The following is a 27112-nucleotide window of genomic DNA, read 5'->3' on the forward strand; positions in this document are numbered from 1 at the left end:
GCAAGGAGGAGTAAGACCATAGGTGAGATGATTACGCATAGTCACTATATTCCTCCGAGGTCACAATTCATCTTTAATTCTAAGGGACCAACTTGGGGCTCACGGCCATGTGGTGGGTGTAGTGCATGTAGATATATGGTCAAGACAGATGCGTTTATGAATTCCTCCAATTCCCGTACATTCAAGATAGTACACCCTATCAATTGTAGAACTACATCAGTAGTGTACCATATTACGTGCCCATGTGGGCTTATTTATATAGGCCTTACATCGAGACAGCTACGTGTACGAGTCTTGGAACACATAAGGGATATACGGGCAGCTAGACTGATAGGGTGTGAGGATTCACAAAAGGAGGAAGTTGCAAAGCTTAAAACAATTCCCTCCCACTATCGGGAATTTCATCCTACGGGAACAATTGAGATGCAGGTGAGGGGCATTGATGTGGTTCACTTGGGAACTCGTGGTGGCCATCTGATGAACAAGCTGGCACAGAAGGAGTGTCGTTGGATAACGACACTCAGAACGATGAAACCACTTGGTCTTAATGATCAATGGGGATTCTCCAGTTTTTTGTGATTTGGACTTTATTCCCTGGCTGATCATTAGCTTCCATGCCATGAAATTATGTAGATATAAACGGTATATGTATATACCTTGAAGATTTATAATTTTGTTAATTTTGGTTTGTTATTTTATTATATGTATATATTTATTTTTTATATATATATTTTTTTATTTTTGGTTTTATTTTCTTTTTTTCTTTTCTTGAATCTCTCTTTTCTATTCCCTCCTTCTCTTGGTTCTGAGGGAATGGTAGCCGTATTATTGTTCTCAACTTATTTTTTTTTTTTGTCCTAGTTTTTCAGGCCCATTATATGTATATTGAGGATTGAGCATCGATATGGAGAAGGTTCGCATTGGAGCAAAGGAAATCCTTTCCCCCCCCCCTCTTTTTTTGAGGCACGTCGTACACGTCAAGAAGATTTCTTCATTTATTTATTTAATTATTTATTTAATTATTTTTCACCTTATTATATTATCTTGATTTGTGTCATTTATTTTTCACTATGTATAATGGTTTGATGGTTGTTAATATTATTATTCATTTATATTGTTTGTAATTACGTGGTGGGTATATATATTTGTAATTATGGGGTATTTATTGATATATATTATATATCTTTTTATATAACTTTCATATGCACTTATTTGTAATCACGTTCTTTTGTTCTTGTATGATTGCTCTGATGTTGAAATATGCGATCCCTCTTTTCTATACCTGTATCAGGTTGGATATGCTTTCAGATCCTATTTGTCTTTTGCCCTTCTCCTTGCCAGTACATCTGATGGCTGCCGCGGTGTTGTGCGCTTGATCTGCCTCCCTGCACGTGTACCATGTCACGTGTCTTGCCTGTGACGTCACGGATGGTGTTGTGAATTTGCTTTTTGCTCCCTCTAGTGGTTACTAGTTTTTTGACTCTGGTTTTTCTGTCATTCCTTTTATCCGCACCTGGGTCGTTAGTTAGGGGTGTTGCTATATTAGCTCCCTGGACCTTCAGTTCAATGCCTGGCAACGTAGTTATCAGAGCTAGTCTGCTGTGCTCTTGTCTACTGATCCTGGTTCCAGTTATATCAGCTAAGTCTGCCTTTTGCTTTATGCTATTTGTTTTGGTTTTGTATTTTTGTCCAGCTTGTTCCTAATCTTTATCCTGACCTTTGCTGGAAGCTCTAGGGGGGCTGGTGTTCTCCCCCCGGACCGTTAGACGGTTCGGGGGTTCTTGAATTTCCAGTGTGGATTTTGATAGGGTTTTTGTTGACCATATAAGTTACCTTTCTTAATTCTGCTATCAGTAAGCGGGCCTCTCTGTGCTAAACCTGGTTCATTTCTGTGTTTGTCATTTCCTCTTATCTCACCGTCATTATTTGTGGGGGGCTTCTATCCAGCTTTGGGGTCCCCTTCTCTGGAGGCAAGAAAGGTCTTTGTTTTCCTCTACTAGGGGTAGCTAGATTCTCCGGCTGGCGCGTGTCATCTAGAATCAACGTAGGAATGATCCCCGGCTACTTCTAGTGTTGGCGTTAGGAGTAGATATATGGTCAACCCAGTTACCACTACCCTATGAGCTGGATTTTTGTATTCTGCAGACTTCCACGTTCCTCTGAGACCCTCGCCATTGGGGTCATAACAGTTTGCCAGGCCAATATTAAATGTTTAATGCATTGCAGAAGAGGGATTATAAGAAAGAAGATTCTGAGTTTTTTTTTTTTCTTCTTCCCCTTTACCTCAGAGTGGCTATGCTTGCTGCAGACATGAATGTCCAGACCTTGATTACAAGTGTGGACCAGCTGGCTACTCGTGTGCAGGGCATACAAGACTATGTTATCAGAAATCCTAGGTCAGAACCTAAAATACCGATTCCTGAACTGTTTTCCGGAGACAGGTTTAAGTTTAGGAATTTCGTGAATAATTGTAAATTGTTTTTGTCCCTGAGACCCTGTTCATCTGGAGATTCTGCTCAGCAAGTAAAAATTGTTATTTCGTTCTTACGGGGCGACCCTCAGGATTGGGCTTTTTCGCTGGCGCCAGGAGATCCGGCATTGGCTGATCTTGATGCGTTTTTTCTGGCGCTCGGTTTACTTTATGAGGAACCCAATCTTGAGATTCAGGCAGAAAAGGCCTTGCTGGCTATGTCTCAGGGGCAGGACGAGGCTGAAGTGTATTGCCAAAAATTTCGGAAATGGTCCGTGCTGACACATTGGAACGAGTGTGCACTGACCGCTAATTTTAGAAATGGCCTTTCTGAAGCCATTAAGAATGTTATGGTGGGTTTTCCCATTCCCACAGGTCTGAATGATACTATGGCACTGGCTATTCAAATTGACCGGCGGTTGCGGGAGCGCAAAACCGCAAATTCCCTCATGGTGTTGTCTGAACAGACACCTAATTCGGTACAATGTGATAGAAAAACCGCAAATTCCCTCATGGTGTTGTCTGAACAGACACCTGATTTAATGCAATGTGATAGAATCCTGACTAGAAATGAGCGGAAAATTCATAGACGCCGGAATGGCTTGTGCTACTACTGTGGTGATTCTACACATGTTATCTCAGCATGCTCTAAACGTATAGCTAAGGTTGTTAGTCCTGTCACCGTTGGTAATTTGCAACCTAAATTTATTCTGTCTGTAACTTTGATTTGCTCACTGTCATCTTATCCTGTCATGGCGTTTGTAGATTCAGGTGCTGCCCTGAGTCTCATGGATCTCTCATTTGCTAAGCGCTGTGGTTTTACTCTTGAACCATTAGAAAATCCTATACCTCTTAGGGGTATTGATGCTACACCATTGGCAGCAAATAAACCGCAGTATTGGACACAGGTTACCATGTGCATGACTCCTGAACACCGCGAGGTGATACGTTTCCTGGTTTTACATAAAATGCATGATTTGGTTGTTTTAGGGCTGCCATGGTTACAGACCCATAATCCAGTCCTGGACTGGAAGGCTATGTCAGTCTCAAGTTGGGGCTGTCGTGGTATTCATGGGGATTCCCTGCCTGTGTCTATTGCTTCTTCTACGCCTTCGGAAGTTCCGGAGTATTTGTCTGATTATCAGGATGTCTTCAGTGAGTCTGAGTCCAGTGCACTGCCTCCTCATAGGGACTGTGACTGTGCTATAGATTTGATCCCAGGCAGTAAATTTCCTAAGGGAAGACTGTTTAATCTGTCGGTACCTGAACATACCGCTATGCGTTCATATATCAAGGAGTCTCTGGAGAAAGGACATATTCGTCCGTCTTCTTCCCCTCTTGGTGCGGGATTCTTTTTTGTGGCAAAAAAGGACGGATCTTTGAGACCTTGTATTGATTATCGGCTTTTAAATAAGATCACTGTCAAATTTCAGTATCCTTTACCGCTGTTGTCTGACTTGTTTGCCCGGATTAAGGGTGCCAAGTGGTTCACCAAGATAGACCTTCGTGGTGCGTACAACCTTGTGCGCATTAAGCAAGGTGATGAATGGAAAACCGCATTCAATACGCCCGAAGGTCATTTTGAGTACTTGGTGATGCCTTTTGGGCTCTCCAATGCGCCTTCAGTTTTTCAGTCCTTTATGCATGACATTTTCCGGAAGTATCTGGATAAATTTCTGATTGTTTATCTGGATGATATTTTGGTTTTTTCTGATAATTGGGATTCGCATGTGGAGCAGGTCAGGTTGGTCTTTAAAATTTTGCGTGAAAATTCTTTGTTTGTCAAGGGCTCAAAGTGTCTCTTTGGTGTACAGAAGGTTCCCTTTTTGGGATTCATTTTTTCCCCTTCTGCTGTGGAGATGGACCCAGTCAAGGTCCGAGCTATTCTTGATTGGACTCAGCCCTCGTCAGTTAAGAGTCTTCAGAAGTTCTTGGGCTTCGCTAACTTCTACCGTCGTTTTATCGCTAATTTTTCTAGCATTGTGAAACCTTTGACGGATATGACCAAGAAGGGCTCCGATGTAGCTAACTGGGCTCCTGCTGCCGTGGAGGCTTTCCAGGAGTTGAAACGCCGGTTTACTTCGGCGCCTGTTTTGTGCCAGCCTGACGTCTCACTTCCCTTTCAGGTTGAGGTGGATGCTTCGGAGATTGGGGCAGGGGCCGTTTTGTCGCAGAGAGGCCCTGGTTGCTCTGTTATGAAACCTTGTGCCTTTTTCTCTAGGAAGTTTTCGCCTGCCGAGCGAAATTATGATGTGGGCAATCGGGAGTTGTTGGCCATGAAATGGGCATTTGAGGAGTGGCGTCATTGGCTCGAGGGTGCTAAGCATCGTGTGGTGGTCTTGACTGATCACAAAAATCTGATGTATCTCGAGTCTGCTAAACGCCTTAATCCGAGACAGGCCCGCTGGTCATTGTTTTTCTCCCGCTTTGATTTTGTTGTCTCGTATTTACCAGGTTCAAAGAATGTGAAGGCCGATGCTCTTTCTAGGAGCTTTGTGCCTGATGCTCCTGGAGTCGCTGATCCTGTTGGTATTCTTAAAGATGGAGTTATCTTGTCAGCTATTTCTCCGGATCTGCGACGTGTGTTGCAGAGATTTCAGGCTGATAGGCCTGAGTCTTGTCCACCTGACAGACTGTTTGTCCCGGATAAGTGGACCAGCAGAGTCATTTCCGAGGTTCATTCCTCGGTGTTGGCAGGTCACCCGGGAATTTTTGGCACCAGAGATCTGGTGGCCAGGTCCTTTTGGTGGACTTCCTTGTCAAGGGATGTGCGGTCATTTGTGCAGTCCTGTGGGACTTGTGCTCGAGCTAAGCCTTGCTGTTCTCGTGCCAGCGGTTTGCTCTTGCCCTTGCCTGTCCCGAAGAGACCTTGGACACATATCTCCATGGATTTCATTTCTGATCTTCCGCTATCTCAGGGCATGTCCGTTATCTGGGTGATATGTGATCGCTTCTCCAAGATGGTCCATTTGGTTCCTTTGCCTAAGCTGCCTTCCTCTTCCGATCTGGTTCCTGTGTTTTTCCAGAACGTGGTTCGTTTGCACGGCATCCCTGAGAATATTGTGTCAGACAGAGGATCCCAGTTCGTTTCCAGGTTCTGGCGATCCTTTTGTAGTAGGATGGGCATTGATTTGTCGTTTTCGTCTGCTTTCCATCCTCAGACTAATGGACAGACGGAGCGAACCAATCAGACTTTGGAGGCTTATTTGAGGTGTTTTGTCTCTGCTGATCAGGACGATTGGGTGACATTCTTGCCGTTGGCTGAGTTTGCCCTTAATAATCGGGCTAGTTCCGCCACCTTGGTTTCGCCTTTTTTCTGCAACTCTGGTTTCCATCCTCGCTTTTCTTCGGGTCATGTGGAGCCTTCTGACTGTCCTGGGGTGGATTCTGTGGTGGATAGGTTGCAGCAGATCTGGAATCATGTGGTGGACAACTTGAAGTTGTCACAGGAGAAGGCTCAGCGCTTTGCCAACCGCCGCCGCGGTGTGGGTCCCCGACTACGCGTTGGGGATTTGGTATGGCTTTCTTCCCGCTTTGTTCCTATGAAGGTCTCCTCTCCCAAATTTAAACCTCGTTTTATTGGGCCTTACAAGATATTGGAAATCCTTAATCCTGTATCTTTTCGTCTGGATCTTCCTGTGTCGTTTGCTATTCACAATGTATTTCATAGGTCCTTGTTGCGGCGGTACATTGTGCCTGTAGTTCCTTCTGCTGAGCCTCCTGCTCCGGTGTTGGTTGAGGGCGAGTTGGAGTACGTGGTGGAGAAGATCTTGGATTCTCGCCTCTCCAGGCGGAGGCTTCAGTACCTGGTCAAGTGGAAGGGCTATGGTCAGGAGGATAATTCCTGGGTGGTCGCCTCTGATGTTCATGCGGCCGATTTAGTTCGTGCCTTTCATGCCGCTCATCCTGATCGCCCTGGTGGTCGTGGTGAGGGTTCGGTGACCCCTCACTAAGGGGGGGGTACTGTTGTGAATTTGCTTTTTGCTCCCTCTAGTGGTTACTAGTTTTTTGACTCTGGTTTTTCTGTCATTCCTTTTATCCGCACCTGGGTCGTTAGTTAGGGGTTTTGCTATATTAGCTCCCTGGACCTTCAGTTCAATGCCTGGCAACGTAGTTATCAGAGCTAGTCTGCTGTGCTCTTGTCTACTGATCCTGGTTCCAGTTATATCAGCTAAGTCTGCCTTTTGCTTTTTGCTATTTGTTTTGGTTTTGTATTTTTGTCCAGCTTGTTCCTAATCTTTATCCTGACCTTTGCTGGAAGCTCTAGGGGGGCTGGTGTTCTCCCCCCGGACCGTTAGACGGTTCGGGGGTTCTTGAATTTCCAGTGTGGATTTTGATAGGGTTTTTGTTGACCATATAAGTTACCTTTCTTAATTCTGCTATCAGTAAGCGGGCCTCTCTGTGCTAAACCTGGTTCATTTCTGTGTTTGTCATTTCCTCTTATCTCACCGTCATTATTTGTGGGGGGCTTCTATCCAGCTTTGGGGTCCCCTTCTCTGGAGGCAAGAAAGGTCTTTGTTTTCCTCTACTAGGGGTAGCTAGATTCTCCGGCTGGCGCGTGTCATCTAGAATCAACGTAGGAATGATCCCCGGCTACTTCTAGTGTTGGCGTTAGGAGTAGATATATGGTCAACCCAGTTACCACTACCCTATGAGCTGGATTTTTGTATTCTGCAGACTTCCACGTTCCTCTGAGACCCTCGCCATTGGGGTCATAACAGGATGGTGCGGCTGCGCCCTCTTGTGACGTTGCCGCAGGGCCGGTGACGGTGCATCGTGATGTGTGGCGGTGGATCAAGCGCCGCATTATACACATCTGAGCGGGGAACCTTTTATTGGCCAGATTAAATCTTGCGGACCTATATATACACGGCTATTGCCCTCATTTCTTATCACTCCCTGAGGAAGCGACGTGAAACGCGCGTTGGAGTGTGGGATAGCAGAAATACCACGTGAAAAATGAATCCCGGTTAGTATATGGAGTTTTTATTATGCACTAGTCACTTTCCTATTAGGGCTTATTACATGTGATGAGGATATGTGCACATTATAGATAGGTTTGAACTGTATTACATATATTGGATTATACTTTCTGGATTCGGGTATATACTTATTAGCACTTTAACTATTTATTAATATTAAGTTTAGTATATACGTATGGATTTTCCTATTTAAAATATATTTATTTATTTAAAAACCGTGTACTATTGTTATAAAATATTCAGATTATGAGTGGTATTCTCTTCCCTTGGGATTTTAGATTTGTTATATGTTTTTTAATCGGTTGTTGTGTCAGTTTGGATTGGTGTTCCTGAATAAAATTATTTTTTGTATACTATTGATTTTTGGTTTATTTATTTTTTATTTGTTCATATATATGTCTTTTTCAAGTGGATTTCTTTTTTCATGTAGATGTGTTGAGCAGTTCAGGTGATTTACTGTTACAATGTAGCAGAGACCAGCATTGTAGCAGAATAGATTAGGTTAGATGACTCAGTGTAGATGCACTAGAGAAATTTGAAACAATCGCCTTTTATAACAACAGTCTTTAGTGCTTAGTAGAGCAAACACTTGATGTCATGATCTGATTGATGCTGACATGTTGCATAGCCAGACACCAACTTTTGGTGTTCATTGGGATTTTTAACAATGGCCTCCAGTTCACTAATATTCTTGGGTTGTCAAAAGAGTGGTCCAAAAATTTAAGAGAAGAAATGGATACTTTGAAAAAACAAGGAAAAGGTAAATCATACAAAAAGATACAAATACATTGATTGTTCCAGGAGATACCGATGGAAGCAAAGATCACAAGTTCAAAGTTACAGGAACACTGTCTACACAACCTAAACGTGACATAGGAAGGAAGCTGTTATCGGCTGTATCCCAAGGGTGTCATGTCCCCCTGAAAGACCTGGTGTTAGACTGTCATGTCGGGTAATGAATCGCAGGTCTTCTTTACAGATGGTGTGATTTGTGTCCATATTAAAAAGATTAAGTTTCCTCTGCTGCTAAAGAGGTTAACAACCATTTCTATGCTGGTCAGAAACATGCAGCTCCATTTCAGCTGCTTCTGATCTGGTCATTACCTTTTCCAATAAAAACTGGTCAGACCTTCTTGTCCATGCTGCTGAAAGATTTGTCTTCCTGTGCTGTATGGTAAAGCTAAGTGGTTGGAGTAGAGTTATTGTAGTGGTGTTCTGTGGTTTGCTGTAGTACGTGTGTGTTTATCTCCTGGTCCCTATTCCCATTTAGTTTATTCCTCCTTGTCCCTATCTTCCTCTCTGTTGTCGGTTAGTGCTTTTTTATGATAGAGGTTTTCTGTTATCTTTGTGTCTTGTTTACCTTACATTTCTGTCCCAGGCCTCATGGGGTGGGGAAGGGACAGATCAGGGTTTAACAGGAGCATAGTAAGGTCGGAGACTCAGACCTCTCTACCTTCTGGAGTACTCATGCGACAGGGATAGTTAGGGTCCCAGCTCCAGGGACAGTTTGAGGCCCCTCTTCCTTACTGTAGGCTGTCACAGCATGACACCTCAGCCCCTTTACTATAATATTATTCTCCATCCTCATATAATATCTCCATTCTGGGCGCCTTCTTGGCATAATGTCTCTTTCCTGGGCCCCTTCCAGTTATAATGTCCCCATCCAGGGTCCCTTCAACGTATAATATCTTCATGCTAGGCCCCTTCCCGGTATAATATCTCCCTTTCTTAGTAGAATGCCTCTATTCTGGGTCCCTTCCAGTAACATATGTCCCTCATCCTGGCATAATGTCTCAATCCTGGACCCATTCTAGGAATAATGTCCCTGTTCTGTGGCTCTTCTCCAAGAAATGTTGGAAAAAAAGCAGTTCTACACACCTTCCCCGACTCCCATGACATGTGCAATCCTTTTCCTTAGCCGATGCAGAAACCGGCAGCTGACTTCAGCGTGCAAGCGATGAGCAGCATGTGATGGCACTGCCATGCACCGTCAGTGACTTACACTCCGAGGTCAGCTGCCGGCCTCTGATTGGTTGGCAGCATGTATTGCAGCACAGCGTCTATGCCGCAATAGATTTCTGCTGAATATACATACTCGGCCGCACATCCGGCTGACCTAGCTGCTGGCATCAGTGGGCGCCCCTCCAACAGTGGCCAGTTGTACTCACATTCTCTTCAATCGTTACGTCCCTGCCTCTATGTACAGTAGATAACACTGGATCCACCATTATCAGAACCAGATTTTCTTCCGTTTTTTTTTGTTATCCAGACTACAACCTTGCATTTGCTTATAATCTTAATAATGGCATTGCAGACTAGATATGAATTTTAGGAAAGAGGATTTTGTTGAAAAATTATGTTGTTCAATAGGCAGCAGCATCATGATACATTAATGCTATCTTCTGCTGGTACAAAAAAGTACACAAGCCCCCAGAGGCTAGGGCCCAGCATTATCTGCATCACTACATTGTGAAATAGTCTGGAGAGGCAATATATATAAGGGTAGAGGAAACGTCTGGCACTACTCCACCCAACGGATACCAGCAGAAGTGGCTGCCGGATTAAAGAACTCCTCTGCAGTGACCAGTAGACGTCAGAGGTCAGTGTCTAGTTATTAGTAGTCGCTTGTTAAGGATTTACCATAAATTACCTTATTATTACTATGTGTAAGGGTAACGGTTGTCATAAACTGGATGAAATGCAGAAATGTTCTTTTTTCATCATCAGTTACAGAGATCAAAGATCTAATATTTTTAGTAAAAAAAAAAAAACATAAGAAAAAAGTTTTGGAAACTTGGACAAAAGGAATTGATTATTTTTTTCTTTTCTCTGAGCATTTGGGTATTTGTTATGTCTTTTTTCTTTATGTACCAACTTTATTCAGGGATAATATTAATTGAAACAATAAAACTTAAAAAACATAAAATTTGCAATTCTCACTTCATTGTGAGGTGTAAAATTTGGAGAAAGAGCTCTAGACAGAAGGGATATTTTAAATATGTCATTATATCACCTGTTTGTCAGTATTACTTTACATTAATTACTCTTTTTCCTTATTTCCACTGATGAATTTGAAGAATATATGCAATAAAAACGCATTAGGGAAAACAATGGATAACATGCTAGGCAAAATTAGGGAAAGGTGTTGGATTATTTATATGTCAGTGGTGTGTGTGTGGGACGTGTTTTAGATATGATTGGCGTGAGCTGCATATGTACAAATGGTGTGTGCGGCGTGTGTCCAATGTGAGTGGCTTCTGTGCAGCATGTTCCTATATATACATGCAGCATTTGGATATGTGTATATATTTATATACTGTAGTGTGGCTGGTGTCCGATGAGCCCCGATGCAAAATTTGGACCTGGGCCCTCGCCTACGTATTGTTCAAATGTATGGACCCTAGTGCAGTTCCAAATCCTATGAATACGTACATGTTTGCCACCCCCCATCATTTTGTGCTAATGTCCCCCATCCTTGGCTCCTTCCAGGTATATATGTCCTCCAACCTGGACCCTTCAAGGTATATATGTCCCCCAACCTGGACCCTTCCAGATATATATGTCCCCCAACCTGAACCCTTCCTGGTATATATGTCCCCCTCCTGGTATATATGGTATATGTCCTCCTTCCTGGTATATATGTCCCCCATCCTGGTATATATGCCCCCATCCTGGTATATATGTCCCCCATCCTGGTATATATGCCCTCATCCTGGTATATATGTCCTCCTTCCTGGTATACATGTCCTCCTTCCTGGTATATATATCCCCCATCCTGATATATATGTCCTCCTTCCTGGTATACATGTCCCCCATCCAGGTATGTCCCCTTCCAGGTAAATATGTCCCCTTCCTGGTATATAGGTCCCTTTCCTGGTATATATGTCACCATTCAGTTATATATGTCCCCGATCTTGGCATATATGCTCCCCTTTCAGGTATGTATGTCCTCCTTCCTGATATATATGCCCCCCACCCTGATATATACATCCCCGTCCTGCTATATATGTCCCCCATCCTGGTATATATATCCTCCATCCTGGTAAGTATATACCAAAGTGGGGGACATATATCACCCGTCCTGGTATATATGCCCCCATCCCAGTATATATATGTCCCCATCCTGGTATATATGTCCCCCATCCTGTTATATATGTGCCCCATCCTGGACCCCTTCTTGGTATATGAGTCCCCTGTTCTGCCTCGACATAAAAAAAACCCCCAAACAATAAGCATTCTTCTGCCCAGCAAGCTGACATCAGCCTCTAATTAGTTGGCGGCGTGTGTCGGGTGCAGGGACCCAGTGGGTCTCTGCACTGCAGTACATTTCACTGAATGTGTCCTCGGATGTATATCTAGCTGGAATAGTCGCTGGTGTCGGCGGGCCCCCTTCTGATTGGTACGTATGTATATATATCTATCCTCATGTAGCTCTGTTGCTATGGAAGGCACAAGGGTCCAGAGACACACGTCTTACCCAAGGATCCTTTGCAGTCAGTGTTCCCTGTGGATGATCCCGTGTCCATTACTTTATATTACAGAATAGCAAACATAAAATGTATAGCGAGCATAATAGCGGACAATATGTATTTTCCGAATCTGCCGACATATAAAGCATGTAGTTCTATGGATGGAGAATAATGCACACATGTATAGACAGTAATTTGTTTACGGTAGAGTTCATTTTACATTCAGGCTTATTTCTAAAGTATCTAACAGATAATCCGAGGACGGTCCCAAGGACAGAACATCATGGCCGCCACTTTTACTCCCCAGCATGCCTACACTGATGAATTTATCCCCAAAGAATACTTACAGACGTCCTATGCGGCAGGAGAAGGAATCCTTTTAGGAGAGTTTACAGATTTTGTATTACAAAATCTGCATGAAACGTTCACGACAAGTAAGTCTTTTTTTACATGGTGACATAGGTTGAAAACAGACACAGGTCCATGTCAGGACTCTGAACATTTTTTACCTTTTGTGCATTACTGCTCTTTTTCAAGATAGCATCTTTGGTCTCATGTGCACTGTGTCTCCTGCTATAAAACTCCACCCCAGCCTTCAGTCTGTGCTAGAGTATTCTGCCTTGCATCCAGCTCCTGACCTCTGATTACTCCCTGGCTATACACCTGCTCCTGTGAACCTGTGTGGTGATCCTGCTACTCTGCTCTGAGTTCCTGCTGCATACACAAGTTTCCAGTAATCCTCCTTCATCTGCTGTTCGTGTTTACTTCCATCTGCATTTGCTGGTCATGTAAGCTGTTGCTGCTTTGCAATAACCTGAGACTATTACCCAGGCCTCCCTGGTTGAGCTAAGATATGATTTGAACTGCCTAATAAGCATATCTATCTGTGCCTGGACTAAGACAAGGATTTATTCGTGTCAAGTATCCTCAAGAATAACTGTGCTTCATAGACTTTCTACTTCATTGCATTTTCCTCTGAAGTTTCCTATAGACTGCTAAGCTGCATTTATTCTTTGCACCAAGTGTTGTGGACTTGAGTTTCTCTCTGCACCTGTTTGAATCACCGTGTGATAATATAGACTTTACCACTTATAAAACTGTGTCCTGTAGTTGTCTTGTTCCACGCAAAGAGTCTCCAGAGTTATCCCCTATAATTATTACAGTCCATCCAGTTCAACCTTTTTCGATCAATGATATCTTATTTGGCAGTAGATTGATAACTCTCAATACCATTAGTTATAAGATAAACATCCATCCTCTTACAAAGGGAACCTGTCATCTGATTCATGATGCTTACTGGTTATATAATTGCAAACAGGTATATTTTTCTCTGGAACACTGACATTTCAGAGAAAATATACTTTAAAATCTCTCTGGGGACCATAGCCAGAGATTAAACTAGTCCGGCTCTTCCTCTGTCCAGCTCTTCCCAGCGCTGTTAGAGATGATTGATAGGTCTGTCCCACAGCGAGAGTGGTGCTAGGAAGAACTGGTTGGGGGCAGAGCCAGACTAGTCTGACCTCCATCTATAGTTCCCAACATGATCTATAAAGTATATTTTCTCTATAACACAGAGTTTCAGAGAAAAATATACGTGTTCATTCAGGCTCTGATTCGTTCTTCCTGTGTTCTGGACCACATGAATCAGATGACAAGCTCCCTTTCATGATGAAATAGTATTTTTCATTACTACCTCTTGTGGTAGAGCATTCCACTACTCTAACTGTAAAGAACCCTTTCCTATATAAATGTTTAACTCCTCTTTTTTCCACGTGTACGAAAGTCTACAGGTTCTTTGTAAAGTTCTTGTAAAGAATAAATCATTTGTCTAGTCTCTGCATTGACCACCATGGTCAATCGTTCATCCTGTCAAATTTATACAGTCTAGTAAAACGCTAATATATATAAAAAAAAATTGCATTTGTTTCAACAACCCAAAAATGACACCCCAAGTAATAAATTTACAACTTGGTACTCTGGTAAATTTCTTTTGCCCAAGCCACCTCATAATGGTCACTAGGACACTTGCAGTAGAGAATATCCTTCTATAAAGGGATTGTCTCTCTTGAGAAAATTACTGTAAATCAATATGATGTGTCCAATAGATGCAACAACCACTTCTAGAACCAGTACCTGTCTCCTCGGACTCGCTGTCACATTTTGGGTCACCTCCATCTCCGACAGCCAATCAGAAGCGCATCTGCCCATTGGCAAACTTAATGGAGCCATGACATGGGCTTCAAGGAAGGAAGAGGTGGTAGTGCATGTGCAGCTCTCTCCTTTCTTTTCTTTTGGAGCTCTGAAGACTGGTCAGGACTCAGAGTACTTACCTCTCCTTGACTTCCTCTAGGCATCCAGAGAAGTCTCATGGCAGAACTAGCCTCACCCATGAAGATCTTACAAATTGCTCCCACATGCTCCAGTGATTACCAAGTTTTTTTCCAGCAGAGAAGCTGAGTGGTTTCCATTCCAAAGATTTGCCCAGTTGCCCAAGTGAATCACCACAAAGGTCTCCTCAGATCCACTGTCACACCTCCCGAAAATCAATTAGTAGGGTACCGCCTCTGGCAAGGAACTGTGGATCGGCTAGCTGCTGAAGATAGGCAAAGACATAGCTGCCCCTTTAAAACAGAATACCTATTGAATAAAACTGGATCATACACCTGACCCCAAATTAAATAAGCCCCTAGACCAAACCCCTAAATTAATTTAGACCCCAGAAAAAAACAGCAGTTATGTCTGAATCCCCCTTTTGACCTATTTAGGATTTCAGCAGTAATTTGTCATTGCCAGTGATATTCCTTTTCTACTAACCTGACACCTATATGTTGCGTTATCTTGGAAGGTGGAGTAAAAGGGGACACGTTGCTGGATGTTGGCACTGGAGCTTCCATTTACCAACTTCTCTCGGCTTGTGAAGTGTTTGATAAAATAATCGTCTCGGATTTAAATGAGAAAAATCGTGCCGAATTCCAAAAATGGCTGAAGAAGGATCCCAATTGTTTTGATTGGACTCACATCATCAAATATGTATGTGACCTGGAAGGAAATAGGTATTGATTCCTTTTTCAAGTTTACAAAAACTTTATACATTGAATTAAAGTGCGTGAGTGTCAGACAGTTTCGTGCAGGGCTGGCGCTAATATAGAGGAGGCAAACAGAGCAGTCGTAAAAAAAATCACACAGCAGATAAGGTAAAGATAAAGAATAAAGGGGTTGCCAAATAAAAAGGACCCAAGAGTAAGGGAGGGATAAGCCGCTAAAGGCATTACTTATCCGTTATGGATCTTGATGCATCATTTCAGCCCTAGATAAATCAAAAAAGTGAAGTCAGGATTTGATCAACAAAGTAATTATTCTGTAATAATAATAATAATTTTATTTCTATAGCGCCAACATATTCCGTAACACTTTACATTATAGAGGGGACTTCAACAGACAATAGACATTACAGCATAACAATAAACTCGTAGATCAAAACAGATACCAAGAGGAGTGAGTGCTCACAAGCTTACATGAGGAAAAAGAGGAGACACGAGAGGTGGATGGTAACAATTGCTTTCGTTGTTCGGACCAGCCATAGTGTAAGGCTCGGGTGTTCATGTAAAGCTGCATGAACCAGTTAACTGCCTAATTATGTAACAGTAGAGACACAGAGTGCTATTAACTGCATAAAGTGTATGAGAACACGATGCGAGGAACCTGTTATGGTAAAAAATTTTGAATGAGCCACACAGGGATAGTTAGGTTAATGCGATGAGATGGTAGGCCAGTCTGAACAAATGTGTTTTTAGGGCACTCTTAAAACTGTGGGGATTGGGGATTAATCATATTAACCTGGGTAGTGCATTCCAACGAATTGGCGCAGCACGTGTAAAGTCTTGGAGACGGGATTGGCAGGTTCTAATTATTGAGGATGTTAACCTCTGGTCATTAGCAGAACGGAGGGCATGGGTAGGGTGGTAGGCTGAGATGAGGGAGGAGATGTAGGGTGGTGCTGAGCCATGGAGTGCTTTGTGGGTGAGGGTAATAAGTTTATATTGAATTCTGGAGTGGATGGGTAATCAGAGGACAACTTATTTTTCTGTTCATTTTGCAACCACATGTCAGAAATTTCACTAGCAGCCGTAACTATAGTGTAGAATTACATGGCGGTCAATCAAATGAATGGTCATTTATGTAACACATGAACTTCCCAAATGTGTTAGAATCGAAGTTACTCTAAGCCATTTATCAAATTTCCACATTCGCGTTCCGAGCTCTGATTACAATGATATGCCGATGAGGCTGTTGAGTTTGGGTCCTCCATCATAGGCCCCTTCCTGGTATATATGTCCCTCATCCTGGTATATATGTCTCCCAGACTAGACTCCTTTTTGGTATATACGTCCACCATTCTGCCTCTGCATAACATAGAAATATATATACATTTTACTCACTTTCCTTTGATCCCACAATGTGGGGCATCATTTTCTGTAGCTGACATAGAGGCTGGCTGCTGACATTGGCATACGTGCTATGGCGATGCATGACGTCACTGCCATGCAACGCCAATATCTGGCATGCCAACATCAGCTGTCTGCCTCCGATTGGTCGGGGGAATGTATTGCAGTGTAGGGAGCTGGACGGTTCCTACACTGCAATACACTTCAGCTGGATGTATGTCCTTGGACGCACATCCAGCTGAAGTAGACAATAGTGTTGCCGCCCCTCCCTCCAGCACCCTCTGCGACCATGATCATTGTGCCCCTGCTCACAGTCTTGGACTGTAAAGGTATGAAACTGGCCTAAGGGTGAACTTGAGCATAAAACTCGCCTCCATGACGTCCAAATTGTCTTGTAGGGCATATGTCATATTTTTTTCTGGTATCATTTAAGAGTTGAAAAGAATAGAAATAAGCAAATTAATTTTATTCTTTTTTTGCTTAAAGGGAGAATTATGAGAAAAAGGTAGAAAATCTACGTAGTAAAGTGAAACAAATCCTGAAATGTGACGCTCTGAAAAGAAACCCTTTCGACCCAGTCGTTGTGCCACCAGTGGATTGTCTTGTGTCTTGTCTCTGCCTTGAAGCTGCGTGTAAAGACATGACATCATATTGTGAAGTACTGAAAAATTTTAAGGACTTGATAAAACCTGGGGGTCATGTAGTGATCATGGGTACACTGAATGCCACTTTTTATCATGTTGGTAAAAAGCAATTTAGCGCACTGACCGCAAAAAAGGAAACTCTGGAGACGGCTTTCAAAAAAGCCGGTTTAAAAATCGAAAAAGCGGTGTTTGCGCCACGTGTGGATAAATCGGCGATAAATGTTGCTGACTTTAAAGGAAAATATTTTATTCATGCATGTAAACCTTTTTAATATTATAATTCAAACTGTTTTCTAATATACTGTAATTTAAAAGTCCCTACCATTCGCTCACTACACTATCTAATTGCTTTATTTTTTTTTACTACTTCCTCTTTGATGACGCTTCATTTGAGAATCACAGTGCATGCTGGGATAATCAAACTAGTCGTCAACAGGTGGCAGAGGTTGCGCTCACTAACACAGCCTCTGATCCCACCCTGAAACAAAGCGTCATCAGTGACCTCCGTTTCAGGGACTGGGCTAGTCCCTACTCTACTTGGAATGCGTCGGTTGTCAATTCTGATATATGCTCTGTAGATTCTTGTTACTGTGCAAAATGCACAGTGAATAGGTGCTCACTTGCCAGCACTAATCAGAAGTAAGGAGCTGGCAAGACAACGTTCTGTCAGTGGGTGTTGTAAGAAAAATATTCGGCGTGCAGAGACAAGCGCCATTCCCGTAAGTGACATCACTTGCGAGGGGTGGTGCTGGTCTCTGCTTTTCCTTCACGCTTGGTATTCTTACAACACGTACTGACAGTGCGCTTTCTTGGTGGCTCAATACTTCTGATTAGAGCTAGCAAGCGAGTGCACTGTCACTTTGCATATTGCAAGAAACTATGTAAAAACCTATCCCAACCCCTGAAACAGAGGTCAATGATGATGCTTCATTTCAGGGAGGGCATTCATTGGGATTTTCAAACAAAGCGTCATCAAACAGGAAGTAGTAAAAAATAATAACAATATAAAGCAGTTAGATAGTGCAGTGAGGGAACAGTAGGGACTGTTCAAATAAAACTATATTAGAAAAAAGATTTTGAATCAAAATATATTTTAGTTCCGGAGCACGCCTTTAACTTGTAAGTTCCATCTGGAGGGTCATTTAGGAGAGGGATGTGGCGTAGTATGTGTGGAGCAAATGGGCATTTGTCTTTGACACAAAATTCTTAGCTGTGTGAAATTTCACTAAATCTGGATCTCTGGTTCAATAAAACATTGACCTGTACAGTATACATAACGCTGGTACAATTTGACCCTGTGGAAGAGGATCACACCACTCTCTGATCCGAAGACATTGCGATGTGCCATGTGCTGGGGCACTCTTTTTTCCGAAGAGATAAGGACCTTGTCTTCTTTTAGAGGGGGGAGCTTTACTTTTTTAAGAAGGCTCTAAGGGGGAATTAATAATATCTAAAGGAGGCATTGAAGGGGCATTATTTGTTTTAAGTGGACACTTAGGAGCCGTTATTATTGGGCAAGGAAGGGCAAAACTTGAATTGCCCTGGCCGCAAGCAATTAAAATTGTATAATGTTACTAACAATACTGTATAGTAACTAACATGTTGAAATTTTCTTTTTATAAATTGTATGTCAATTATTTCCCATGTTCTCTGTAACCTTGAACATGTTTGTTTCAGTACATTGCAAGATAAAAAATAAAATTAAAGAATTGTATAAAGTTCAGAGTGGTCCTTAAATTGAAAGGTAAAAAAAAGGAATATAGAGGCAGATTCTTCTCTGCGCCACTTGAAAAATTGGAAGTCCAAATAGGTAATCCAATGAAAAAGTGACTTTATTCAAAGCGTTTTGGAGCACCAGGGCTCCTTCATCAGGATAACACACAAAATGTACATAGATACATCTTTGGCAGTTCTTAAATAATTCCGTAAATTGAAAGCCGCACTATACTATATACAAAGCATGTCCTGCAAGAATATGGCTCCTATATTTTATGGAATCTTTCTGGAGTTCCCGTAGCTACATATGTCAGTGTATACATTTGTAAGGGCACTTCCACCATTTGTGCCCAGTAGTTGGGAACAGTTTAATTTGAGGGACTCCACTCCAGAGGCCAGATCAATGGTACATGGTGGCTGGATGGGAGGCCAGATGATGTTGTTCGAGCCCTGGTTAATCAAAAACTGTTCCAGGGATGCCGAAAAATAAGAAATACTTACAAGAGCCTCCCGATGCTTAACCGGAGTCTGGCGAATTGATCTGCTTATCTCTAGTGCCCAGCATTGAACAGAGGAAACCTTTGGAGATTTCCAATTAATAAGTATAGACTTTCTAACACAGAACATTAAAAGTCTGTAAAAAATGTTGTTACATGTAGTTGGAATAAGCTCTTCTTCCAGTTCTGTGTCTAGAAAAACATGGACTCCAGACCAAAAGACGTGAGTAAATGAGAATTCTCATTTCAGATGTAAAATCATTCAGCATGTCCTTTCTAAAGGTAATGGCCCCATTTGATTTACTACAGTTTTTGTTGTATTTTTTCCTTAAGAAAGCTACAAAACCTGCTAAGATGAAAACCAGAAGAAGATGCTAGGTGTACCTCTAATTTATGGCATTTACACTAAAATTTGGTTCAAAATATTCTAAAAATCCTTAATTTTAGATGGGTGTATAAAATGTCAGACTTCATAAATGTGGTCCTATGTGATTACGTGACTGTAACCCATGTGCCATATCTCAGCAGCTACCTGATAGAAACCTACTTGATTACAGAACAGGAAAAGGAATTGTGTATTCTGGTTACAAGTAAGCTAAGTACTCAATGTCTGGCAGCAGTTGCAAAAGCAAACCAAATTCTAGGGTGTTTACTGTTCACTACTCAAGGATAAGCCATGAGGCTGGGTTGTCATACGCAAAGGGGTAAGGCAAAGGCATAGTGAGGTCAAAGTCTGCAATCATAATTCCAGGTAGGTAGCGGATCAAGACAAAGGGAAGGCAAATGAATGGTCAAAGGTAAGGTCCAAGGTCTGGCAACAAAGATCAAATACAGGAACGCAGAGTACAGAGCAAGTGCAAACCACTTGAGCTAACCTACAACTTGCAGTAATTGGAGGCAGAAAGCCAGCTAAATAACCAGGTAATTACTCCAAACAGAGACACATGAAGGAAGCCCTGGCAGACCCCAGCCCTGATTTAGAGGCCTGAACTGTCACTCAACACACTGACAGCTCAGCATGCCTCAGCCTCCGATTGGATGGCTGAGCTGTCCATCAGCATACTGACAGCTTAACACGTTCCTGTCCTAGATTGGACAGCTGAACTGTTACTCACTGCATTCAAACACACCTATAGGCGGAATCATGACAGTGGGCAACTAGATTATTACATGGGATGGAACTTTAGAAATTGGGTCTGTTCAGCAGCACGTTTTCCTGACAAAGTCTCTCAGTGCTCTCTGGACCACACTATCGTTAGCTGGACTGTTGTGAATTTGGATTCTGGGCTCCCCCGGTGGCTACTGGTGGAATTGAACTGGTGTCTTCATCTTCTCTGTTCACCTGTTCCCATCAAGATGTGGGAGTCGCTATATAACCTTGCTGTTCTGTTAGTTGCTTGCCGGTCAACAATGTTATCAGAAGCCTCTCTGTGCTTGTTCCTGCTCCTAGACAACTACTAGATAAGTTGGACTCTTGTCCATGTTTGTTTTTGCATTTTTGTTCCAGTTCACAGCTGTAGTTTCGTTACTGTGTCTGGAAAGCTCTTGTGAACAGGAATTGCCACTCTGGTGTTATGAGTTAATGCCAGAGTTTTAAAGTAATTTCTGGATGGTGTTTTGATAGGGTTTTCAGCTGACCATGAAAGTGTCCTTTCTGTCTTCTGCTATGTAGTAAGTGGACCTCAAATTTGCTAAACCTATTTTCATACTACGTTTGTTATTTCATCTTTACTCACCGCCAATACATGTGGGGGGCCTCTGTCTCCTTTCGGGGTATTTCTCTAGAGGTGAGCTAGGACTAATATTTTCCTCTGCTAGCTTTATTTAGTCCTCCGGCTGGTGCTGGGCATCTAGAATCAACGTAGGCATGCTACCCGGCCACTGCTAGTTGTGCGTTAGGTTTAGTTCATGGTCAGCTCAGTTTCCATCTTCCAAGAGCTAGTTCCTATATATGCTGATGCTATGTTCTCTTGCCATTGAGATCATGACAGTTTGACCGGCCCACAAAGTGTTAATTGTTTGGGCTGAAGCAGGAGATAGAGAAGTGTTTAAGGGAAATTTTTTTTTTTTTTTTCCCTTCAGAGTTTTGCTGCCTAGCCCTTAATTGCTGTCTAGCTGCTTCTTACCTCCTCTTAACCCTTGAATGGCTCTGTGTCCACCTGTTTGTAATGGATCTTCAGAGTGTAACTGCAGGTTTGAATAATCTCGCCACGAAGGTACAAAAATTGCAAGATTTTGTTTGTCATGCACCTGTATCTGAGCCGAGAATTCCTTTGCCGGAATTTTTCTCTGGGAATAGATCCGGGTTTCAGAATTTTCGAAATAATTGCAAATTATTTTTGTCCCTGAAATCTCGCTCTGCCGGAGACCCTGCACAGCAGGTCAGGATTGTGATTTCCTTGCTCCGGGGCGACCCTCAAGACTGGGCTTTTTCATTGACACCAGGGGATCCTGCGTTGCTCAATGTGGATGCGTTTTTTCTGGCCTTGGGGTTGCTTTATGACGAACCTCATTTGGAGCTTCAGGCAGAAAAAACTTTGATGTCCCTATCTCAGGGGCAAGATGAAGCGGAAATTTACTGCCAAAGATTCCGTAAATGGTCTGTGCTTACTCAGTGGAATGAGTGCGCCCTGGCGGCGACTTTCAGAGAGGGTCTCTCTGATGCCATTAGGGATGTTATGGTGGGGTTCCCTGTGCCTGCGGGTCTGAATGAGTCCATGACAATGGCTATTCAGATCGATAGGCGTCTGCGGGAGCGCAAACCAGTGCACCATCTGGCGGTTTCCACTGAGAGGTCGCCAGAGAGTATGCAGTGTGATAGAATTCTGTCCCGAAGCGAGCGGCAGAATTTTAGACGGAAAAATGGGTTGTGTTTCTATTGTGGTGATTCTACTCATGTTATATCAGCATGCTCTAAGCGCACTAAAAAGCTTGGTAAATCTGTTTCCATTTGCACCTTACCGTCTAAGTTTATTCTATCTGTGACCCTGATTTGCTCTTTGTCATCTATTACCACGGACGCCTATGTCGACTCTGGCGCCGCTTTGAGTCTTATGGATTGGTCCTTTGCCAAACGCTGTGGGTATGATTTAGAGCCTTTGGAGACTCCTATTCCTCTGAAGGGGATTGACTCCACTCCATTGGCTAATAATAAACCACAATACTGGACACAAGTAACTATGCGTATTAATCCGGATCACCAGGAGATTATTCGCTTTCTGGTGCTGTGTAATCTACATGATGATTTGGTGCTAGGATTGCCTTGGCTGCAATCTCACAACCCAGTCCTCGACTGGAGAGCTATGTCTGTGTTGAGCTGGGGATGTAAGGGGGCTCATGGGGATGTACCTGTGGTTTCCATTTCATCATCTATTCCCTCTGAAATTCCTGAGTTCCTGTCTGACTATCGTGACGTCTTTGAAGAATCCAAGCTTGGTTCGTTACCTCCGCACCGAGAGTGCGATTGTGCCATAGATTTAATCCCGGGTAGTAAATACCCAAAGGGTCGTTTATTTAATCTGTCTGTGCCTGAACATGCTGCTATGCGAGAATATATAAAGGAGTCCTTGGAAAAGGGACATATTCGTCCATCGTCATCTCCCTTAGGAGCCGGTTTTTTCTTTGTGTCAAAAAAAGACGGCTCTTTGAGACCATGTATTGATTATCGGCTTTTGAATAAAATCACTGTTAAATATCAATACCCATTGCCGTTGCTGACTGATTTGTTTGCTCGCATAAAGGGGGCCAAGTGGTTCTCTAAGATTGACCTTCGGGGGGCGTATAATTTGGTGCGAATCAGGCAGGGGGATGAGTGGAAAACCGCATTTAATACGCCCGAGGGCCACTTTGAGTATTTGGTGATGCCTTTTGGTCTTTCAAATGCTCCGTCAGTTTTCCAGTCCTTTATGCATGATATTTTTCGCGATTATTTGGATAAATTTATGATTGTGTATCTGGATGATATTCTGATTTTTTCGGATGACTGGGACTCTCATGTCCAGCAAGTCAGGAGGGTTTTTCAGGTTTTGCGGTCTAATTCTTTGTGTGTGAAGGGTTCTAAGTGTGTTTTTGGGGTACAGAGGATTTCCTTTTTGGGATATATTTTTTCCCCCTCTTCCATTGAAATGGATCCTGTCAAGGTTCAAGCCATTTGTGATTGGACGCAGCCCTCTTCTCTTAAGAGTCTTCAGAAATTTTTGGGCTTTGCTAACTTTTATCGTCGATTTATTGCTGGTTTTTCGGATATTGCTAAGCCATTGACCGATTTGACTAAGAAGGGTGCTGATGTTGCTGATTGGTCCCCTGATGCTGTGGAGGCCTTTCGGGAGCTTAAGCGCCGTTTTTCCTCTGCCCCTGTGTTGCGTCAGCCTGATGTTGCTCTACCTTTTCAGGTTGAGGTCGACGCTTCTGAGATCGGAGCTGGGGCAGTGTTGTCGCAGAAAAGTTCTGACTGCTCCGTGATGAGGCCTTGTGCCTTCTTTTCCCGTAAATTTTCGCCCGCTGAGCGAAATTATGATGTTGGGAATCGGGAGCTTTTGGCCATGAAGTGGGCTTTTGAGGAGTGGCGCCATTGGCTTGAGGGGGCCAGACATCAGGTGGTGGTATTGACTGACCACAAAAATTTGATTTATCTTGAGACCGCCAGGCGCCTGAATCCTAGACAGGCGCGCTGGTCATTATTTTTCTCTCGGTTTAATTTTGTGGTGTCATACCTACCGGGTTCTAAGAATGTTAAGGCGGATGCCCTTTCTAGGAGTTTTGAGCCTGACTCGCCTGGTAACTCTGAGCCCACAGGTATCCTTAAGGATGGAGTGGTATTGTCAGCCGTTTCTCCAGACCTGCGGCGGGCCTTGCAGGAGTTTCAGGCGGATAGACCTGATCGTTGCCCACCTGATAAACTGTTTGTTCCTGATGATTGGACCAGTAGAGTCATCTCTGAGGTTCATTCTTCTGCGTTGGCAGGTCATCCTGGCATTTTTGGTACCAGGGATTTGGTGGCAAGGTCCTTCTGGTGGCCTTCCCTGTCACGAGATGTGCGAGGCTTTGTGCAGTCTTGTGACGTTTGTGCTCGGGCCAAGCCTTGTTGTTCTCGGGCTAGTGGATTATTGTTGCCCTTGCCTATTCCTAAGAGGCCTTGGACGCACATCTCGATGGATTTTATTTCAGATCTGCCGGTTTCTCAGAAGATGTCTGTCATCTGGGTGGTGTGTGACCGTTTTTCTAAGATGGTCCATTTGGTTCCTCTGCCCAAGTTGCCTTCTTCTTCCGAGTTGGTTCCTCTGTTTTTTCAAAATGTTGTTCGTTTGCATGGTAGTCCTGAGAATATCGTTTCTGACAGAGGGACCCAATTCGTGTCTAGATTTTGGCGGGCATTCTGTGCTAGGATGGGCATAGATTTATCTTTTTCGTCCGCTTTCCATCCTCAGACGAATGGCCAGACCGAGCGGATTAATCAGACCCTGGAGACATATCTGAGGTGTTTTGTGTCTGCTGACCAGGATGATTGGGTTGCTTTTTTGCCATTGGCGGAGTTCGCTCTCAATAATCGGGCCAGCTCTGCCACTTTGGTGTCCCCGTTTTTCTGTAATTCGGGGTTTCATCCTCGATTTTCCTCTGGTCAGGTGGAATCTTCGGATTGTCCTGGAGTGGATGCTGTGGTGGAGAGATTGCATCAGATCTGGGGGCAGGTGGTGGACAATTTGAGGTTGTCCCAGGAGAAGACTCAGCTTTTTGCCAACCGCCACCGTCGTGTTGGTCCTCGGCTTTGTGTTGGGGATTTGGTGTGGTTGTCTTCTCGTTTTGTCCCTATGAGGGTCTCTTCTCCTAAGTTTAAGCCTCGGTTTATCGGCCCGTATAAGATATTGGAGATTCTTAACCCTGTTTCCTTCCGTTTGGACCTCCCTGCATCCTTTTCTATTCATAACGTTTTTCATCGGTCATTATTGCGCAGGTATGAGGTACCGGTTGTGCCTTCCGTTGAGCCTCCTGCTCCGGTGTTGGTTGAGGGTGAGTTGGAGTACGTTGTGGAGAAAATCTTAGACTCTCGTGTTTCCAGACGGAGACTCCAGTATCTGGTCAAGTGGAAGGGATACGGCCAGGAGGATAATTCTTGGGTTAATGCATCTGATGTTCATGCCTCTGATCTGGTTCGTGCCTTTCATAGGGCCCATCCTGATCGCCCTGGTGGTTCTGTTGAGGGTTCGGTGCCCCCTCCTTGAGGGGGGGGGTACTGTTGTGAATTTGGATTCTGGGCTCCCCCGGTGGCTACTGGTGGAATTGAACTGGTGTCTTCATCTTCTCTGTTCACCTGTTCCCATCAAGATGTGGGAGTCGCTATATAACCTTGCTGTTCTGTTAGTTGCTTGCCGGTCAACAATGTTATCAGAAGCCTCTCTGTGCTTGTTCCTGCTCCTAGACAACTACTAGATAAGTTGGACTCTTGTCCATGTTTGTTTTTGCATTTTTGTTCCAGTTCACAGCTGTAGTTTCGTTACTGTGTCTGGAAAGCTCTTGTGAACAGGAATTGCCACTCTGGTGTTATGAGTTAATGCCAGAGTTTTAAAGTAATTTCTGGATGGTGTTTTGATAGGGTTTTCAGCTGACCATGAAAGTGTCCTTTCTGTCTTCTGCTATGTAGTAAGTGGACCTCAAATTTGCTAAACCTATTTTCATACTACGTTTGTTATTTCATCTTTACTCACCGCCAATACATGTGGGGGGCCTCTGTCTCCTTTCGGGGTATTTCTCTAGAGGTGAGCTAGGACTAATATTTTCCTCTGCTAGCTTTATTTAGTCCTCCGGCTGGTGCTGGGCATCTAGAATCAACGTAGGCATGCTACCCGGCCACTGCTAGTTGTGCGTTAGGTTTAGTTCATGGTCAGCTCAGTTTCCATCTTCCAAGAGCTAGTTCCTATATATGCTGATGCTATGTTCTCTTGCCATTGAGATCATGACACTGGACCCCATCTAGCCTGCAGCCCTCCCCCTGCTGATGCCCGGTACCGTAAGTCTGTGATGAAAATGACGGCCCGCTTCACACATCTCCTCCGATCACTGGCCCAAGCTTGGGTCTCTGGCCGCATATCCTCAGGGCCTCTTCGGTACTTGACTGCTGACGAGTGTCTCCTTGCAAAGTATCGATGGGGACTGGTCCTTGGCTGTTGGCTGGTGTAATCTGGGTTGGGAGCCTTGATCATCGACGGGTAAAGACTGGACCTTGACAGTTGTCATCTGGGCCTTGTTAGTGCACATGGCTGCAGCCTACTGTCTTGGCCACTGGAACTGCAACAGGGGCACCTGTCACTTCCCTTTGGGCCAAATCTACTCTGGTTTTGGAGTGGCTAGTCTTTTATATGGTAGGCTAGCTTTGTCACCTTCACCTGACCGGGAGCAGTGGCTAATTCCTTCCCCCCTGCAACTTCTCTCTTTTAGATCAGTTCTGCATGGTTTTGTTCATGCCTGGAAGTTGCACGGCATTGCAGTGTTTTATCCCTTGTGCTCTGTTCTCCTACAGATACTTGACCAGGTTTGATGGTGGTCTCAATGCTGAGCTATATGTGAGTAATGTATCCTAAAAGTTATTTTGTACACTCGAATACTTTTGGGTATGAAAAGAACAACACAGTGTTCCAGCAGGACAACGACCCAATGCATACATTGAAATTGACAAAGAAATGGTACAATTACAATGAAGTAGATGTGCTGGAATGGCCACCACAGTCCCCAGACAAAATACTAACAAAATAATAAAAATTACGATTTAGATTTTTAGGAGCAAAACAGTAACAATGCAGACATGACAAGAATCTGCATAACTAATCATATGCTTCATAGTTGCAAGTCAAATATATGTGTGAGATAGCCAACATAATTGTCTATAAAATGATGGT

At 43.4% G+C, this 27112-nt stretch overlaps 1 protein-coding gene across 1 annotated transcript; it reads left to right on the forward strand.

The window, feature by feature from the left end:
* The first annotated feature begins 9940 nt into the window (after positions 1-9940).
* On the forward strand, positions 9941-18731 carry LOC143764411 (nicotinamide N-methyltransferase-like). Its single transcript, XM_077249938.1, has 4 exons — positions 9941-10051; positions 12172-12355; positions 14767-14974; positions 16853-18731. The coding sequence occupies exons 2-4, from the start codon at positions 12205-12207 to the stop codon at positions 17280-17282; spliced, it is 789 nt and encodes a 262-aa protein (XP_077106053.1). The 5' UTR covers positions 9941-10051; positions 12172-12204; the 3' UTR covers positions 17283-18731.
* The last annotated feature ends 8381 nt before the right edge of the window (positions 18732-27112 follow it).

This window comes from Ranitomeya variabilis, chromosome 4, assembly GCF_051348905.1.
Source record: "Ranitomeya variabilis isolate aRanVar5 chromosome 4, aRanVar5.hap1, whole genome shotgun sequence".
Lineage (NCBI taxonomy): Eukaryota > Metazoa > Chordata > Amphibia > Anura > Dendrobatidae > Ranitomeya > Ranitomeya variabilis.